The 20,293-nt window shown below is 48.8% G+C and overlaps 1 protein-coding gene across 1 annotated transcript in view; it reads right to left on the bottom strand.

The window, feature by feature from the left end:
* Positions 1–1,700: 1,700 nt before the first annotated feature.
* Positions 1,701–20,293, bottom strand: part of LOC140843945 (nuclear envelope pore membrane protein POM 121-like) — a 33,531-nt gene continuing 14,938 nt past the window's right edge. Inside the window, exons 2-9 of the mRNA XM_073214513.1 lie at positions 16,467–16,665; positions 5,998–6,089; positions 5,314–5,387; positions 4,717–4,832; positions 4,484–4,589; positions 4,062–4,241; positions 2,606–2,745; positions 1,701–2,441 (exon numbers count right to left, since the gene is read on the bottom strand). Coding sequence (XP_073070614.1) covers positions 2,394–2,441; positions 2,606–2,745; positions 4,062–4,241; positions 4,484–4,589; positions 4,717–4,832; positions 5,314–5,387; positions 5,998–6,089; positions 16,467–16,665 — 955 coding nt within the window. The 3' untranslated portion in view covers positions 1,701–2,393. The remainder of the gene's footprint in view (positions 2,442–2,605; positions 2,746–4,061; positions 4,242–4,483; positions 4,590–4,716; positions 4,833–5,313; positions 5,388–5,997; positions 6,090–16,466; positions 16,666–20,293) is intronic.

Raw genomic sequence — 20,293 nt, 5'->3', positions numbered from 1 at the left:
TGGGCGGTGGCCAGCGGGGAGGGCGGGGCTCAGATCCGAGTAAGGGAAGGGGCCGAAGGTAAACTCTACTAGGAGGGGCGGGGACGGGCGTGGCAAGGGTCCGCCTGGAAGCAGAACGAGACTGGGAGGGGGTCCTTGGGGGGAGGTCTTCCGAGGCTGGTAGTTTTCGGGGAAAGACCAATACGGGGCGTGGCTCACATGGGCGTGACCAATCTGGGACGGCGGGGCTAAGGCTGGGCGGGGCCGGGGTGGGAAGGGTCCTGTCAGGGACAGGTCAACCTGGGCGGGGCCAGTGGCAGAGAGGCGTGGGCAGGTCCAGGCCATGGGCGGCGCCAGGCCGGGATGTCCTCTGTCCCGGGGCCTGGAGCGCTGTGTCCCGGCGGGGCTAGCTCCCGCCTCGCTGGCCCCTCCTTGGCAGGCCGGGCCCCAGAGTGCGCAGGACCGGACTCCCCAGGGTCCGAAGCTGCGGTCGGCACTGTGCTTTGAGGCAGGCGGCCGCCGAGGCCCCGGCGGACTGAGCTCTGCACTGCCCCGGGGCTGTTATCCCGGAGACTCTGAGGGTAAGGGTGAGCCGGGCTGAGGGGGCCTGTGCGTGCCTCTGTGTGTGTACGTGTGTGTGTGTGTGCGTGTGCACATCAGTGTGTGTGCGAATACGTCTGTGCACAACAGAGAATTTGTGTGTGCTTGGAGTTGGGTACGTGCATTCCCCAGGGAGCTCCGTGTGTGTACAAAGTCGCCTGTGTGTGCAAGGGCAGTCCCGCGTGGGAGGAGAGTCGTGCATGGGTGTGCATGCGTGTGAGATAGGGCGCGTGTTAAATGTGGCGAAGACAGTGTGTGTATGTCAGGATGTCTTGGAGGCACATGGGAGGGCGGGTGCAATGATACTTGGGGGGACCGTAGGGTCAGGACGCCTGTGGTGAGCTGTAGGGTGCGTGGGTGGTGAAGTGTAGGAGTGTGAGAATTGCGAATGTGTGTTTCATGAAGTGGCAGTGGGCAGTGCTTTGAGGGCCTCAGTGTGAAGGGGTGGGCACCAAGGAAAGTTCCGGGGTGCTGATTGCTCTTGGAGGGGTGAGTGTGGTCTGGGGCGGTTGGTAATGAACAGGGCAGGTGTTTGGGGTCTGGCCTGGAGTCATGTGGGGATCAGACCAGTCGCATCACTTTGAGAGGTGGGGAGATGCGTGGGTGGGGCCAAGAGGGGCTGGTCCTGCCCCTTGCATGGGGAGCAGCGGGCAGGGTTCTCGCTTCTGCCTCTCCAGTCACCTGTCACCCGGGCTCTGTGCTCACTGTGCCTGAGTGGCTCCTGTGGGCGCTCCTGCAAGGACATGGTGCAGAAGTACCAGCCTCCTGTCCGCGTCCACGAGTACCCATTCGAGCTGGTCATGGCGGTGAGTGACCCCTGGTTCCCTGGCCCCAAGTGACGGTTAGAGGGGCTCAGCTATGCCGCGACTGAGAGGGAGCTCCTCATTCCCCCCGATGAGAAGGGATCACTGAGCTGCTCCACTGACCCGCTAGGTCCAGTTTCTAGCCAATGACCCCCTCTGCCCAGCCACCCCACCTTTCACAAACCCTGGCTCACCGGCCAACACACAGGGTCTTTCTTTGTCCTTGTTGGAGCTTCCTGTTCTCTCATCTCACGCTTCTCTGACAGAAAACAAGGATAACAGGGGCCAAGCCTCTGTTGTCATTTGGTGCAATGGGAATAATAATAATAATGACGATATTTATTCTGATGATGGTGACAGCGACCATTCACTGAGGGTTTGCCGCCCTAAGTTTTTACATACGTTGTTTCACTTAATGCCCAGTAGTGCACATTATTCCCGTTGAACCTCCACTACACTGAAGCTGGACCAGCAGAGGGGATGGCCCCGACGTCTGTGGCCAGGAAGCAGCAGAGCCCGGGCTCTCATCCTCGCAGCGGGGACTCCAGAGCTGTGATTTTAAACCACAACACCCCGGGTCCTCCCGCTCGCACACCCTCTCCCCACTCTTAGGAGGTGGGCACCAGGAGGAGAGGGGCTCGGTGGGCAGGAAGGGTCTGGGAGCAGTTGCTCTCAGGGTGGATTTGGCCTGACTGTAGGACGAAACTCAAGTCGGGCAGCCAGGCAGTGGGGGGCCTAGAACTGGCTCCCAGCCCTCAGCCTCCCGGATGGGTGGTCTTTGCAGAGTGGGGCAGGTGCTGGAGACAGGTGGACGTGCCTCTCCGTCGTGGTGCCATCTCTCTGCCTCTTGGAGCTTCCCTTCCTTGGGAAGAACAGGGGCATTGCACGGGGTTGTGGTGGGGAGTGAATGAGATGGCTCCTGTGGGCGCTCCTGCAGGAACACGGTGCCTCTGGGTGAGGGGTCTGGGGTGGGGGCATGGGGCGTAGGCTACTTCCTGCCGACGTGGTTATCTATGCTATACGCCTGCGTTTTCTGTCGGGCTCCCAGGGATCTTGATCCTGCACCAATGGAAAAAGACCTCATCAGGGCAGTTACTACCAGAGACTGCTTCTCTGTGTGCCCTAAGCTGTGGAGGGCCAGGCCCGCAGAACCCTGGGTGCTTCAACAGGACTTCCCAGGCTGAGTTCCTTGGGAGGCAGGAGGCCCGGGAAGGTATTTTTACCTGGCTTTCCTGTGGTTTGGGAAAAGTCCTGCCAGAAACAGCTCCTCTCTGAGCTCTGCTGCCTATCTGCAAACCTCGGCGGCGCATGACTGCCAGTGAGGTCACATCTTTCTTGTACCCAGAGGGGAAGGGAACGCACCCTGTTAGGCAGGAAAATAGATATGAGTGGGATGGAAAGAGAATAAGGCCAGGAAAAAGCCCAATAAAAAAGACCTAGAGTTAATCAGTTAAAGCTCAAAAAGCCATGAGCAACTTGGCCTGGAATGTTTGAATATTCCCCAGAGAAAGGAGGGCACCTCAGCAGAGCCCATGGCTTTATTGTGTTAATCAGACAGGCTCAGCTTATGTTTTTAACTTTACCTATCTGCTGTTTTTTTTCTCCTTTGGCCCTAATCAAGTAGTTTGCAATCTGCACAATGAATAATGGCAAGCAAGCCCAGCATAAACAACATAGCAACAGGCAGGAAGGATTCCATCTTCAAAATAAGATTGGGTCTTAATACCCAGGAAGTTAAGAAGATGCTTCACTTACTCTTTAGCAAACAGACAACTCAGCCCACCTTCGGGGCCGGGCAGGCAGCCTTGATCTGCTCCCAGACCAAGAAACGCCGGGCTCCCAGGGAGAAATCAGAGCAGGAAGTCCCTTGTGTTAAGTTAGTTCTAAGTATTCAAGGCCCACCTAACAGGTCTGCACCCCAAGCCCTTAGTCACATTCCTGAAGAATCCTGAAATGGGGATCCCCAAAACTGTCAGGGTGCTCCTCTCTCTCTGAGGTCGCCTGCACTTTTTCTCTAAGTAACTTTAAATAAAACTTTTCCTCTGCTCACTACTGTGTCTCTGCCCTTCAATTCTTTGTCACGGCGGGAACAAGAATGGAGGGAATACACAATGCCTCCTCCCCAACAGTGCCACTGCAGCAGACTCTAGGAAGAACAGAAAACGTGAATTCTGGTATCTGAAATGTGACGGTATTGGTGCTCTAGAAGCCTTGCTGTGCCAGGGATTCAGGAGTCAGCAAATCCGACTCATCTCTACCACAGGTTCTTCAAGTATTCATTCCTCAACATCAAGGAAGGGCTCTTTATTTCTACCCTTCACAGATCATAAGGCAGACAGCAGGGGATAAACCTTGGCCTAGCAGGGGTTCCATGTGTGGACACTAAGGAAAATCCAATCCTCTGAACCCAAGCACGGCTCAGAGCAGCTAAGGAATGGGGCTGCAAGCCAACAGCCGTCTGACTCCCAAAACCAGGCTGCCTTCTCCAGCTTTAAGGGCGGCAGGCCCCTCCCTACAATCTGCGCCTGATGAGAGGGTTCTGAAGCCGCCAGGCCTACACCAGCTCAGGTGTGCCAAGCCAGAGCAGGTTCAGCCGTTTCAGTGACCGACTGGAATGCTGCGTTCACCTGAGCAGAGGCTGATGGCACTGTGTGCTGCCCAGAAAGCCCTCCCGCTCACCTGGGCAAGATGGTAGGCACAGGAAGTCTGCCAACTGCTCCAAGTGCCTCAGCAGCACGTCAGTCACTGCGGCTGGGAGGGAGGCTGCGGGAGCAGCAGTCTCAGCAGCGGGCAGGGTGACATTCGGAGGAGAAGGTGGGGTGGCAGGTGGGTCCCCACCCTCCGAGTTCGATGCAGTTTCTAAGGAAGAAAGACAAACGCTTGTCCTCCCTGGCAGGGGAATTCTTTCTGGGGGCCTCGCAGAGCACGGGGAGGCTTGGGGACTCGGGGGAACTCGTGCACAAATGCTTCCTCTCAGTCTCAGGGCTCACTGTGCTCGGAGCCCACTGAGAACCCAAGAGGTGGATTTCTCAGAGGAGAAAGACCAAAAGGGAACCAAAGGGAACCGTCTCGGGAGTGTGAAGTTAACCCATGTTCCTCACCACCCTCACCCTGGAAGATCCACTTCAGCCACTTCTCCGACTGAGCTTGCTCCTCCCGGTAATACTCTTCGCGTGTGATCGGGCCGCAGAGCACGGGAGCTGGAGGCTACCAGGAGAAGAAGGAGAAGCCGAGCCGGTCAGAAGGCAGTGAAAGAAACCTGTGCCCACCCTTCCGTTCCCGAGACGCAGGGGAGCCAGGCTGGGGTGGGCAGGGGCGGCTGGACAGGCCATACCAAGATCAGCGGGATCCCTCGCCTGGAGGGCACCAGGGGAAACCTGCGTCTGCGGAGCCGGGAGCTGCTGGGCGTAGGTGGAGAATCCCAGTTCTGCTTCCCAGGTGTGGTTGTGCCTGCAAATAAAGGACCCGACTTCCTTCCTTCCTCCTCTCTTCCAGAAATGGAGAGGTTTGTCTAGCCAGCCTAGTTTGTAACACTGAACTGTCACTAGGTGTCTCTGGGATTCTATCTTCCATGGTTTGGGCTCTTGGATGGTGTCCGCAAGATTATTTCTGACAGTCAAGACGACATGAGGTGGGAATTGCTCCAAATGTGTGCACACGGTTGCTGACTGGACAGAAATTGCCTGGACTGCTCAGGTTCCCCCACCTAGGCTTACCTTACCCCGAACCCCCCAGGTGGCCTGGGTCATGCTCTACGAGTCTGGGCCACCTTCCCTTACCAGACCAGGAAGCCCGAAGGACAGGAACGTCTCTCTCTGTAACTACCAGGCCCCACACAAATCAAGGCTCAGTACATGTGTCCAGTGGGTCATGGCCCATGCGCCCTCCATACACACTACCACCAACACATGCCATGCGTTCATCAACTTACCCTGTTCTCCCTGGGACTGCTTGTCTCCTATGGAGGGAGCTGAGGAGCCGGAATGAGGAGAAAGCTCCTCTCCTCTGTCGGAGGAAGAGGCCCAAGTAAGTACTGGATAACTTCTTACACCCTCCTAACTACCGACTGGCCAACGTCGAGAACAACCATGACTAAGATCCCAGTGTGTCAAGACAACATATAAAATAAATCAAAGAAAATGCCTAAAGAAATGAAGGGAGGCAGTTCAGGGAAGCCACAGAAACACCTTCGTCTTAACACAAGCACAAAACAATCTCCAGAACCTTACGTCCAACCTGGCAAATTTCCGAGAGTTCCAGTCACACCTCTATCTCTAAGAAAGCGGCATTCTAGTCGGACACCTGGAGGGTCAGCTGGGGTCTAGAATGTGAAGCCTGCCGCCCACTCCCATCAGTCACTCTGGTCACTCTGTCCTGTGCAGCCCTTCCCCTTACATCCCATTCCCTCCCGCTGCAGCATGACGGGGAGCAGAGGCCGGTGTGGTCACTGTGTGATGACTGCAAGAGACAGAGCGATTCAGGGCGGCACCATCGCCGCCCTTCAGATGTGAACCGCTTTGATTCTCCAAGTCGGAGTCTCAGATGGCCTAAGTGCTGAGTGAATTCCCCTCCTTTCCTGCCCTCTGATTAGTCCACACGGCAAATCACTGGTTACCTCATTTTCCTTGGTGACCTCTCTGCTGTCTGCAGGCGGAACGAGGAGGGACCGGAGGAGGGTGACGAGCTGGGACCTCTCCTCTTCCAGAACTAAAAGCCAAACACAAGTCACGTGACTGACACTATGTAATAACTTAGGGGCTGACCGTCAACATAATTCTGTGGCTCTAATCCATCACTGTAGATAAAGTCTCCTTTCCACGTGACTCAAAAACACTTCTTTGTGAAGAGGAGCTTCTGGAAAGTGAGTCAATTGCCAGTATTAACTATGGGGAATGAAGTCGGAAAAAGTAATGGAATGCTAATAAACGGCAGAGGAATGAGCGTCCTTTCTGCATGTCCTGAAGAGTGGAGCGTCATACTCAGCGACGGCGGGGAGCGGGCTCTGACGCACACAAGGCCACTCTGTACTCGTCCACGGAAAGGATAAAGGGACACTCAGAGACTGTTCCCGTGAAGACAAGCCAGGAAGCTAGGTTAGTCTTGCTTCCATTGAATTGTCAGTTTTATTTTATTAAAATTAAAAAATACGCTATTGTGATGCTTGTGACTTTTGCAACATCTATGACATTTACTGTCACATGATAATTATCCCTACAGCCATCTATCCGTGACCAGCCAGGGTTGAGGAGAATCCAGTTCAACACTTAGGGGAAAAGTGCTTTCTCTCACCACACAGACGTGATAAAAGATTTACATTTAGAAGTGTAACAAACAAAGGACTATAACGAAACAGACAAGCAGTTAGATAAGGTTGGGTAGGGAGGGACTGTACGAGAGAGAGAAGACAGAAAGCTGACAGACTGTTCCATAAAACTAAGAACCTTTCTCTCTAAAAATATTGTCCCATGGGAAAGAGACTTTACTGTACACCCTTTGTGCCATTTGAATTTTCAACCATACTAATGTTTCCATAAACCATAAATAAAATAGGAAACCGAAACACCCCGAAACAAAAACAAAACCATAAGCAACATTAAAAGGCACGTCTTTTCCATTAAACTGATGAATTCATGTCTGTACCATGTAAAAACGGAGTCTCGCAATTCCATGTGAATATCACGACCGTGTCGGGGAGAGCGGGCAAGGAGCACGCAGCAAGGCAACTCCCAGAAGCAGCCTGTGTCTCGGGCAGGTAGCTCAGCACTGGCGTCCCGTTTTTATTTGCCGAGTTCCTACTTCATAAGGACACTATACCTTCAGACTCCACAAAGAATCTCAAGACAAGTATGACGGTTCCATCGTCAAGAAATTGACAATCTGGAAAAGAGACAGGGCAGAGCACGAAATGATGACAGCAATGAAAGATAAAGAAGGTCTGTGCCCAGGAGCCAAGAAGCCACCATGCGGAGTTCAGTTAGAGGAATCGGGGGATGAAGGGGGCACTTGAGATGGTCCTTCATGATTTGGCTTAAAAAAGACAACCACACTTGAAGAAAGGCAAACTTTATATAGGCTTGCAGTGGGACGCGCACGTCATTCCGGACAGAGAACAGAACAAGGAAAGGTAAGGAAGCAGGAAAGTATCAGTATTAGGTGCTCTTAGGAGGCATTCTGGTTTGCCTTAATTATGGGTGTATATAAAGGGATAAAAGGTTAGAAATGCAAGCTGGAGGTTTGGCAATTTAAGGCCATTGCAAATATTTCTGCTTTGGAAAACAGTAGGTCCTGTTAAGACAAACGGAGACACCAATGCCACACACACAGAGGTCAGAGGACTTCTCACGTTCTGTTACATAATCAGTCCCAGTTTAATGCTGGTACTAATTTACATAATCAGTCCCAGTTTAATGCTGGTAATGATTTACCATGGCAAAGCTAGAACTTCTAATTTGCTCAGCTAGGATTTGGGTATTTACTAGTGTTCCTCTGGAAAAATTAAATCAAGTCTAGTAGCTATGCTACCACTCACTCCAAACATGAGGGCTGCCACCTGGGCTGACCGCACTGCATTCAGTATTCACCGCCCGTTCTTCCAATGAGGCACCGGGTAAAGAAGGTTCACGTATAGTCTCTGCTTCCTGACACCTGCTTCTGAGAACTTACATTTTCAAACATCACACACCTATAGGGGGCTGCTAACTACTCACAACAGAATATCCGACAACTGTCAGTGCCAGTGAGTGTACGTCTTGCCTTAGGTCACAGGCTCCACCGGTAATGGGAACTTTACAACTAAATGTGGCAAAGGCCTCGTACAGTGTTCTAGACCCACCACCTGCTGAGGGCACGCAGCAAATGCTGAAGACGATGAGGAGCGCATCTGTTTGGAGGCACGGCGGCACGGAAGAGCTCTAACGCCGTGAGACGCGGTGGGGACAAGACAGAGAAGAGAAGCCCAGAGACGAGCCTGCCTCCAGGTCTGCATTTCCCCCAGGTGACTGCCGTTTCCACAAGGGAAAGCTGCAGTGCGGAGGCTGCGAGCAGCTGTCCCCAGCCTCACAGGGTTGAAGACACAAATAACGGACTCAGAGCTTTCCAAAGTGGAGGGGTCCTAACAAAACCTCGGTTGGGATCACACAGGCTACACGAGAAGACAGGAGGCAATCAGAAATAAACCAGCCCCCCGAGAACGGACAACTCAGAATCCGTGTCAGTCCCAAGTAGGCAGAGGAATCTGCTCCCTCCCTGGCTGCCTGCCAGAGGGAAAAGGGAAACCTCTCTGGAGAAAGACACCACCACCCAGAGCATCAAGTTAGTGCCACTTTGTTTTGTGTTTTTCACTGTCTGACAGATAAACAACACATAAAATCAGGCATGTAAGATAAGATTTGACCACTAACCAGGTGGACAGAGCACAGAAGATTCAAATACTGGAGTGGTCAAGACTTTAGAGGGACGAGTTACTGTGATTTAAATGACAGTATGGAGATTCCAGGCAGAAATGGTAGATATAAAATTGACTAACTGAGATTAGTGAACTGGAAAACTGAAGAACTGATGGTTGGGAGACAGATGGTGGGAAACACGCAGAGACACACATAGGACGCCGTGAAGACGTCTAACATGTCCTAGAATAGTTACTAGAGAGAGGTGAGAAAACAGGGCAGAACAGTATAAAAGATAATGGCTGAGAGCTTCTCAAAACCATCAAAGTCATCAAGCCACACAGTAAGTTCCAAGCAAGAGAAACCACAAGGCAGCACTTCTCAGTAAAGTTTCCCTTCAAGTGAAGGTGGAGCACTTACCAAAACTGCACATGTGCTGGGGCATCAAGCAAATGCAGAACATTTCAAGGACTGATGAAGACACCATGTGACCCAGCAGAATTAAGCTAAAAGCCCGTAATTAAAAGATAACTAGAGAATTCCCAACCATTTAAAAGTTAAGCAGCGTACTTCTAAGTAACCCATGAGTCAAAGAAGAAATCACAATGGCAATTAGAAAATATTTTTAACTGCATGAAAATGAAAAATCCTTCTATTTCAAAACTAGTGGGATGAAGCTAAAGTTGAATTCACAGTAACCTTCAAAACATACATGAGAAAAGAGAAGAGGCTGAAACCGAGTGATCTAAGAATCCACACTTAAAGCCACAAAGGCATCCTAGCACCTCAAACATGAAGAAAGGGAGAAGGAAATAGTACCTATGAGAACAGAAATTAAAGAAACAGAAAAACATAAGAGAATGGCTCCTAAAGTTGGTACTTGACAATATGACTTTGGAAACGGAACTCCCTTAATCCAATAAAGGTATCTACAAAGAATGTCTATATTCAAATGTCACATGCAATAGAAAACTGGAAAGTGCTCCCTCTGAGATTGGGAAAAACAAGGCAAAGATGTTTGCTATCACTTCTGTTCAACATTGTACTGGAGATCTTAGCCAAGTGCAGTAACGCATAAAAAAACAATAAAAGGACTGGAAGAAAGGAGAAAAAGTGTCATGATTGCAGACATGACATACATATAAAAATCCGGAAGAATATACAGATAAATGTTCAGAGTTTAGCAAGTTTTCTGAACACAAAAATCAGTTGCATTTCTAACATCAGCAACAAATTTTCAATGTACTATTTATAACAGCATCAAAAACATACATCTAGGAAAAATTTAATAAAAGATACAAAAAACCACTACACAGAGAAGTTGATGATGTAAATAAGTGAAGAATGTACGGTGCTCATGGATTTTAAGATTAAATACTGTACAAATATCGATTCTCTCCAAAATAACTGTTAGATTAAAGGCAATCCCAATCAATAGCTCAGCAAGTGCTTTTTGTTTTGGTTTTGGTAGAAACTGACACATTGATTCTAAATTTATGTAGAAATGCACAGGGTCTGATGCAAGAGCCTTCAGAAGAGGAATGAGAGAAATGACAGCGTTGGGTGACTTATTCTACTAGATATCAAAACATAAAGACTGTACAGCATAGGGAAGAGAAAAAGATGGGCACAGGCAGAAAAACAGAGCAGCGGAACAGGTCAGAATCTAGAAGTGGATCCGCGTACACGTGGGCATTTCAATTGCAACTGTGGGATTACTATAGAAATCAAGCATAGAAATCAAACGTATAATCATATATGACTTGGTTATTTTTCCTGTAATTCCTGATAAGTGATCAAGAACAGAACAAACAAGACCAAGACAGTTTCTGTGCCCTAATTGCCTTTGCTATTGTTTCAATACCATGTGAGACATCGTGGCCCAGGAGACCGGCGCCTGCTGAGGATGCAGTTTCCAGTTGGTTAATGACTGTCTAGTAAGTCCCCCCCACAGGATTCTAATGTTGTGAACACGTATGTGCTCAATAAATACAAAGGGTGCCCTCTCAGCACCACTCTTGCGCTGTTAGGCCTCGAGTCCCCTGGCTGGTCCTTTCAGGTCTCCGGGATCTCATCGTGTCTCCCCCCTTATCTGCGGGTTGGAAGCAGGGAGGGACCGACATGCAACAAAGCCGATACTGTGAGCAATAGGGAAAGGGTGACCCATTCTTTCGGTGAATGTTACAGAATCAAACGGATATTACATGGAAAAATATTAAGACTGATCTTGACCTCACACCATGTAAAACAAAGTTTTTCAGGTGAGGATCCAAATGTGAAAGGAAAAATAATGAAGTTCCTAGAAAGGAGTATTGGAGAGGATCATCACGGCCCTCGGCAGGCACGGATTTCCTAAACAGCACAGAAAAGACACTAACCGCAAGTGAAATGACTGAAAGAGAACGAAATGGGGGACGCTTACTTACAGCAACATATATCATTCAGAAAGCTTGCATCTAGAACATATAAAGAACTTGTATACGTCAGTAAAGAAAAGATAGAGAACCTAATAGAAAAGTCAAGAAACTTGCACAGGCACTTCATAGAAAAGGATGTACAAATGGCCAATGAACTCATACTTTTAACTCATTAGTAATCAGGAAAATGCAAATTAAAACTACAATGAAATGCTACTTCACACCCACTGAAATGGGTCATTAAAGAGACTGGCAACAGCAGGTGTCAGTGAGGATGTGTAACCCCAGGAACAAAAGCTCCCCTGCTGTGGTAGGAGTATTAACTGAAACATCACTTTCTACAATTGGTCAAATTGCTAAGACCGAACATACACGTACTTGATATATGTGCACCAAAAGACTAATACAAGAATGTCTAGAGCAGCATTACGCATAGTGGCTCCAAACTGGAAACCCAAACGTCCAGTGGTAGAATGGTTAAGTTGCGATATATCCTACAGTTTAAGAGAATACACAACGAAAATGAAAGACCCCTGTTACCTGCAACAGCACGGATGAATCTCACAAGTAAAATGGTGAGTGAAGGAACCCACACATAAAAGAAAGCATATTCTGTTCCCATTGATATGAGGTTCAGAAACAGGGAAAACTATATGTGGTGCTAATAATCAGGAAAGAAGAGAGGGAAGGAGTAGTGACTGAGAGTGGGTATGAGAGGGGCTCGGGGACGTTGAAAATGATTTATTAACTTGGCCTGGGTGGTGGTTCCATGGAATGGTTACGCTTTTGACACCTGTTTTTCTGCACATTTTAAAAAGGCCATTAAAGAGAGTTTATATGACACACAACGCATGCAATATATAATGACAAAAAGCATGCAAAAAGCACATATGTGATGATCCCACTTGCATAAAACAGCTCCGCAAGTCTGTATTATCTGTGTGTGTATGCACGATAGGAATATTAACAATCGGGACTATGAGATGGAGACTGGGATAGCCAGGACCAGGGAATTTTACTTTTTACTTAACAGTGATCCATACTTAAAATGTTTTTGAAACCAGGAGAGGTAATACTTGCAGCACATTACAAATTCCAACAAGTATATATTCAAAAGTTAGTTTTCCTCCTATCTCGGTAAGCACCAGTTTCTAATACACCCTGTCCGAATTATTCTATGTACATTAAAAGATTAAAGAAAGCAGCAGCACAGAGGACACTATACATACAGTTCCTGCACCTTTATCTTTTTATGTATTTTTGTGATCATTCACATCAGTGCCTATTAAGCTACCTTATTCATTTTAATAGTTTCATAGTATTTCAACTTACGGAGATACTGTTAGCTATTCAACTAGCTATTTAACTGTACCAGAAAAGGTACAGTTACATTATTTCCAAGCTTCTGCTATTTAAATAATTCTATAATCTACATCCTTTTATATGACTTTGATTATTCATGTAGCATTAAGTCCTAAAAGTAAGCCTGCTGGATCAAAGGGCAGGTGCATCTCTAATGTTGGTAATTACCGTCCAACTGCCCTCTCGAAAGCTATACCAACTGACACGTTCACGAGCAATACATGAAAAGCCTGTTTTTGCAAATACTTTTACAGTTTCTATTTTACATTTAAATCTTTAGTTCGCTTGGAATTATGTTTCTGAGCAATTGAAAAGCCGCTCACACTCCCTCGGAAGAGACACAAATACTGTTCCTTGCACGTCAAACTGGTAAAACCCAAAGCTATGACAACCTAATCTGTTGGTGGAGAAACGGGCCCCCGGTGCACCGCTGGTGAGAATGCTAAATGATCCATACGCTAAGCCGGGAAATCTAACGACATCTAGCAAAATTGTAACCTTTGACCTGGGACTCATATCTTCTAGGAACTTATCCCAGAAGCATAATGACCAAAGTGTGAAGCGACACGTGAACTAAAGGATTCTTTGTGGCACTACGGTAATAGCAGAAACAACCCAATGTTTATCAATAGACAATTGGAGTAACTATGCAGTTGCAAAAAAAAAAAAGAATCTCTATATACTGCCATTCTCTCTAGAATATAGTAAGTGGAAAAAGGCTCTAGGAGACGTCCGCGTTCCCCGCCGGTGGGGAGGGCACGCGGCGGCCGCCCCAGCGCGTGAGCTCCGCGCCTGTGGCGGCGGCCGCGGGGCCAGCGCGCCCTCCGCTCCCGCGGGGGGAGCCTGACACCTGGGGCCGCCAGGGGGCGCCGGCCGCGCGGGCCCGGAGAGCCCGGGGAGGCGGTGCTGTCAGGCCGGCGACCTGACGCCTGGGGGCGCCCCGCCCGGCCCCCGGACTCACGCCCCCGTAGCCACGCCCCGAGCAGGTCGTCCCGCCCCCGGAGCCGCGCCCCGAGCACCCTGGCTCCGCCCAGGCCGGGCCGGATGCCTGGGCCCCGGCGCCCGCCTTTGCACGGGGTGCTCCACACTCGGCGATAACGCCGACCCCGGGCTGGGCTTGCGGGCGCGCTCGCACCCCGGCCGCCCGTCCCCGGGTCGCGGCTCCCCAGCCGGGAGATCGCAGCTGTGCAGAATGAATCACCAGAGGCGTCTTCCAGATACGAAACACAGTGGGATGATCCACGGACCCCGAATGAGCGACAGGCCTGTGCGGAGAGGCAGCGGTGGAAGGCTGCGGTCGTCTGCGGGGAAGGCCCCTGCACACCCAAGCCTGCCTTCACAGGAAGAGTGCGGGCACAGAAGGGGCAGAGGTGCCTTTCATTATTTTGTCAGCTACTGGTGTTTTCACAGTACTTTAATGCCTGATTTCAAATTACAGCACTACTAATATTTATTCTGAAAGGCAGGTTTCCATGTAGCAGATATTAGCAACTTCCGACACAATCTCTAGGAATAATTCGCGGTTCTGAACCGTGCTTTAGGAAAACATTTCCTGTACAAACAGGCATTTAAGAAAGCACAAGTTATCTTAACATTCCAACAATTATCATATACAACCAAGTAGAAAAGTACTGAAGCTCAGTCGTTATCAGCACCCCATTCCATGCCTTTTATGGTGCGTCCCTCATCCTCTCATGTCACTGCAACACTTTAAGTGAGCCAGCCATTGAACAGTTCACATACGCTAGCCGCATTGCTAACAATACACTCAGCAGGTAACAGTGTAAATTAAGTTAACCATCAATACTTGCTTTAATACACAATAAAATACCTAAGGAAAGAAAAAAAATAGTAAAGTCTAAATTACCACAAGTGACAAACATTTAGAAACCCGACCTGACCTGTTTTCATTCAACTGCCTGCTGAATTTTTCTTCACGCCCCATGAAAAGCACAATTCAACTTGAAAGGGTAATGTTACAGGCAACATGTTAGAATAAGCAGTAATTCAAATTAAGATAAACTAATGAACATTTCTAGAATAAGAAAAAAACAAGACCTATATTTAAAACCCAAGTTTAAAGACATCTTTACAATAATACCTCATGATTTTCAATGAATACGCTTTTTAATAAAATATGTACATTATGCTACTGATTAACGTGAAGATAATTTACAAGTCCTTCACTTTCTCTATGACTGAAATTCAATCCTATGAGGACAACATAATTTTGTTGTGTCACAAAAGTACTTTATAATAATTTAAACATAACTATTGCTCAAGACTGAGGTTACACTCTGTGAAACCATGCATAAATTCAAAGCTTTATAAGTAGATTAAAAGCCATAAGGGGTACATCTAAAACATATAAAACAACCTGTTAAAAAGTTTAAGATTATTTTTACCCTGCCTGCTTGTTAGGCCATCATACATAGCATCGTATAATGTCAAGTCCGAAGCTCTGAGTGTGACTTAAGTTCCCCGAAATTAAATGACTGTACTTATTTAAAATAATAGTAATAGGTGGCACTTCCTGAATGCTTACAATGGACAATATAAACTCCTGAACACTTTATATGTACTACCTTGCAACTACCTTATGAAGTAGGTCAAAATCATTATTTCCGTAAGTATACAGCCTTACCTTCAGATTTTTTGTTACATATATTAATTACATACCTTTAATACTCAAAAAAAAAAAAAAAAGAGTATAAGAGACATGTGACCCAAATGCAATGAGTTGATTTTTGGTCCCTGTTCAAAGTAACTATAATAAAACTGGGTAATAAGGGCAAATTGGAGTGATAATAACTAACATTAAGTCACGATTATTCAGAGGAATAGAGGTACTGTGGTTATTAATGTTCAAAAGTTTAAAAAATACACTAAAGTACCTACAGGTGAAACAACATGTTTGTACTTTAAAACACAAGAGCAAAACCAATCTGGGGTGGGGGTGTTGACGGAACAGGACTGACAAAACAGTTAAGTGCTGGAGCTACGTGGAGGTTCATATGGTATTTTCCCTTCCTTTTGTGTATGTATGACATTTGACATAAAATTGTGAGGAGGAGCAATGACTGACTGTGTATCTCATATTGGGTCTGTTGTGATCACTGATTGAGGAAATGTGTGTACAGTGCTCAGCAGAGGGCCTAGTGCAGAATAAAGACTTCATACTATTGTCCTCTGCATTTGCCATAACTGCCTGGCTGGGGCCTTCATCTCCTATATTTGTCATTGATCATTAACATGTCATTTATATTACTCTAAGAGCCTTTGGTACGGATGAAAACATGTCAAATTCTTTCTCCTCTCAAAAACCTCCTCCACACATGCGTTATTTTTTTCAAGCTCCTATATATCGGGTGCCCACTTACTGACAAGCACTGTAATGGGTGCTTTTCAAACATCACCTTCAATCTTTACAACAGTCCTTTAGAGATGAGAAAAAGAGAGTTCAAGTCATTTACCTGCCCAAGAGTCTATAGCTTAGCTACTAAGTGCCAAAGCCAAGATTTGAACCCAAGTCATTCTGGTAGCAAAACTTGACCTGTTCTCCAGTCTACACTACATCCTTTCTAAAAAGAATTATAACCACTTATTTTAAAGACTTTCATTAAATTCCCAGTACCTATAGGATGAGTTTATGACCCAATGCAATCCAGACTCAATCTACCCTTTTAATCAGATTAGTACCATTTTTGAAGTATTCATCCTTTGTCCATTTATCTATAGTAGTGGCTCTGTCTTGCATCCAGGTTTCCACATAAGCATTCTGGGCTTTCTAGTTTGTTCCACTGGTCTATAGCGAACATTCAGGGGTTGGTAACTGCTGTCACCTTAGAGGTGATCTCAGCATCTGACAGAAGGCAGCTAGTAAACACTGCACAATCAACAAATAAACGCAAAGAACCCACTTCTTCCACAGCACCAGGGGAAGGAACCTGAGAGATGCCTCCAGTCGAGCTGTAGGAACTGGTAATGGCATTGCGGCTGGACATACGGATGCCACATGTGCACGTGCCCTTCAAGCAGCTCACAGCATAGGTGGAGGGTCTCTTATCCAAGTGGCCATCTGAGCTCTGGGAACTGAAGCCACTCTTCGGAGGCCCAGGCCTTAAAGGGAAATAAAAGGGAAAAACACAGATGTGCTACTGAAAGGCAGCAACATTGTTTTAAGGCTTCATCCCATGGTCACAATGTAATGTAATGAAAAAGGACAATGTTGTTAATCTTACTGTTAATTCAGCTACACATGTCTCACAAAGTCAGAAAGGGAAAGCTCAGTATTTTAAAAATTAAACGTATGATTCTACTTATGTATACTCTAGGAAACGCACACAAATCTACAGTGACAGAATGGGGACCACTGGATGCCTGGCAGCAGGGGCAGGGCGACAGGGAGGTCTTAGGCTCCACCGAGGGGCCCGGGGAAACTTCTGGCAGGAATGGTGATGTTCAGTATCTTGGCTGCGGTGGTGGTTTCATGGGTGTGAAATTGAGACAACATAGTTACTGCGGCAAGTTCCTCAAAATGTTCCTCTCTGATTTCAAAGAGGAAGATGTTCCTACACTGATGGGCAGTGACTGCAATGGGGTCTGGGGGGGACACGATAACAGGGGGGAATGTTGTAACCACATTGTTTTTTCATGTGAAACATTCATGAGTGTATATCAATAATACCTTAATAAAATAAATAAATTAAAAACAAAAAACAAAAAAACAAAGTCAAGTCCTCGGTCTTGGGAGGGTCAGCGTGTCTTACCCGCAGGAAGGCCTCCAAGGGGACCGGAGGGAAGGAGGGCGGTCCGAGGGGTGAATGGGATGGCGGCGGGCCGTCGGGGCAGGCGGGGCCGGCGGGGCCGGCGGGTGGGCGGAGCTTCCGAGGAGGGCCGGGCGGGCCGGTGGGCGGGCCGGTGAGCGGAGATGGGTGAGAAGTCCTCGCACCAGCTCCGTGAAAAGAAGTCCCACCAGAGTGATGAGAAGGGCTCCCACCAGCTGGGTGAGAAAACCTCCCACCAGCTGGGTGAGAAGCCCTCCCACCAGCTGGGTGAGAAAACCTCCCATGACGGGCGATCAGCGAGGTCTGTCTGGGTAGCGAGCTAGCGACCGCAGTCCAAGGCTTCTCTACCAGACTGACTCCCTCTGCCAGCGCGCCTGGGCCAGGGGCGAGGCGGGCATTGTGCGCTGGCGGGCATTGTGCGCTGGCGGGCATTGTGCGCTGGCGGCGCGCGCTCCGGGGTCGCCGGGACACGGCGCGCGAAAGGGGTCTCGGGGCCCGCGGCCCGGTGCCCACCCCCCCTGCGGGGGTCAGCGCCTGGGACAAAAATCACACCCACCCTTACGCTGCCTTGAGCGCCTTGCCCATGTGTTTTTTTTTTTAAGTTTTCCAATATATTTATTGTAAAAATTTCACATATAAGTGGACCCATACAGTTCAAACGCATGTTGTTGAAGGGCCAACTGTTTCTGAATATTTTTTAGTATTTTAATGTATTTATTGACTTTTGGTGTACCTCCTTGATTTTTTTAAGAGGTTCTGAGGATTACAGTATACATGCCTGATTGTGTACCACCTGCTTATGATCAGTATTTTATCACTTCAAGTAAATGTAGAAGCCTTACCGCCATTCAGATCCTTTCACCCTCCCCCTCTTATGTCAATTTCAGGGTCGTTATGTGATTTACACTGACGAACACTGACAGCCTCACCCGATACTGTTGCCATTTCTGAAGACCAGCATTTGATTCAGGAGACCTAGGATCCGCCCTGAGAACGTGGGGGGCATCAGCCAATCAGCCAGCCCAGCCCACAGAGAGCAGGCAGGGGGGGCAGACCGTCTGCTGAGATGACCATCTTCTGCCCTGGGCTCTCCACAGTCACAGGCCAGTCCCGACCTACACTTCCTCCTACACGGTCCCCACAGGTCTGTGGGTTCTTCCCCTGGAGCACCCCGACTCACCCAGTGACAAAGGGCTACTCCTGCCTCCTGTTTCCGGGCTCCCGCCCCCTGGGGCCAGGCCACCTTGCATCCCCGCGGGGGGCCCTCCCTGTAACCAGAGCCCCTGCGGGATGATGCGCACCCCAGCCTGCGGGGCAGCCGCCGGCGATCCAGGCAGGGGCCTCCTCTCTGCAGGACGGAGGTTGAGCCCCCCATCGCCTCTGCTTCCTGCCGCTGCGCCGCCCACCCAAAGCTGCTGCGCTCTTCTGTTTTCGCAGCGGCCTCACAGGGACCCGCTCCCTGCCTTGCTGGTGGACTTGACACCATCACATTCCGCTCTCTGGGAACAAGGGGCACCGTTAAATAGCAAGGGAACTCCCTCTGCGAAGTGGCCTCCCGGCGGGGATGGTGCTGGGGCCGCCCGCCGCTGCCCTGCCCCTGCGGAGGCGCGGTCCCTCTTCATAGGATGAAGGGGCTTGGCCTGGGACAGGCGAGCGTGGGTATGGGGGCAGAGGGCTCAAGCTGGCACTGTAATGGCAGTGGGCACTGACCGAGGGCGAACAGACCTTGCAGAGGGAGGCAGCTCCCTGGGGACCCGGCCATGCCAGCGCCCTCCCACTGAGGCCGGGGTTCTCGTTTGCGGAGTCAAGAATGAGCTTAGCGGTCAAGGTAGGAGAGCCGGGAAGACTTTTATTGACAGAGACGGTGAGAGGACAGACAGAGCTCCAGGCTCGGGAGAGCTGGGGGGCGGGGGCTGGGGGCGCACAGGAGAGCCGGGGGTGCTAAGTTGTCTAGGGGGTTTATAGGCGGTTGAGAGACAAAGAGCTGGGGATGCAGACCCACCAAATGGTCTCTACATGTTTATTTTTACGGAGACACTAGGTTTCTTATGAGGTTTCCAGACTATTTTGCAGTTTGCATAAGAAATTTACTGCTTTGATCCTTTCTTAGAATAGCAGTTTCTTGGTTTGGGAGCACATCAATCGAGGCTGCTTGTCTTGCTTTCAAGGTGAGCTGAGTTATTGTGGGTTTGTTAAATAGTAAATTAAGAATCTTACTTCTTAACTTCTTATCTTTAAGATGGAATCCTTCCTGCCCTTCATTATGTTGTTTACGGCTGGGCCTACCTGTTATATTAATTGCCCAGGTTATATGTTCCTTGATTAGGGGCTGGAGGAGGAAAAGCAGCATCTGGGTAAAGTTAAAGATAAACTGGGCTTTTTAGCCGCTAAAGTAAATTTTACAATAGCCTCATTTAATTGATACAAACAATACATGGGCTATGCTGAGGTATTTTCTTTTCTGGGAGATGTTCAAACATTGCAGGCTGTTACTCCTGCCTTTTTACTTTTAACTAATCTTCACTGAAGAATGCTTATATTCCTAGTTTAATATTTTACTTTAGAGAATTAATGTGACTCTGTCTTTGCTTAATTGTTTAATACGGAGTTTTGGCAGGGGTCTTCTCCCAGAGGCCCTCACCCTGCTCTGACTACACCCACGGTCCCCGTCTCACCACCAAGGGAGCAGACGGCCTCTTCTTACCTTGGGTGGGCTCCACGTGCCTGACGGGGCTTCGAGCATTAGGTGGGAAGCGTTTTCTAAGTTCTTCAGAGAAAAAGGGCAGGAAGGAAATGCACCAAGACCTCTAATGACTGGATCACTCTTTCCAAGTGTCTCACCTTCCCTTCCAACTACTCATCACCCCCCAACTACGCCCAGGCCCAGCCAATCAGCTAGGGCCACGGCCATCACCCCCCAAACCGCCCTGGAAACCCATAAAACCTTTGTTCTGGGGAAA

Source organism: Manis javanica, chromosome 10 (genome assembly GCF_040802235.1).
Source record: "Manis javanica isolate MJ-LG chromosome 10, MJ_LKY, whole genome shotgun sequence".
Lineage (NCBI taxonomy): Eukaryota > Metazoa > Chordata > Mammalia > Pholidota > Manidae > Manis > Manis javanica.
The sequence above is the reverse complement of the archived record's forward strand: the minus strand, read 5'-3'. Positions and strand labels throughout refer to the sequence as shown.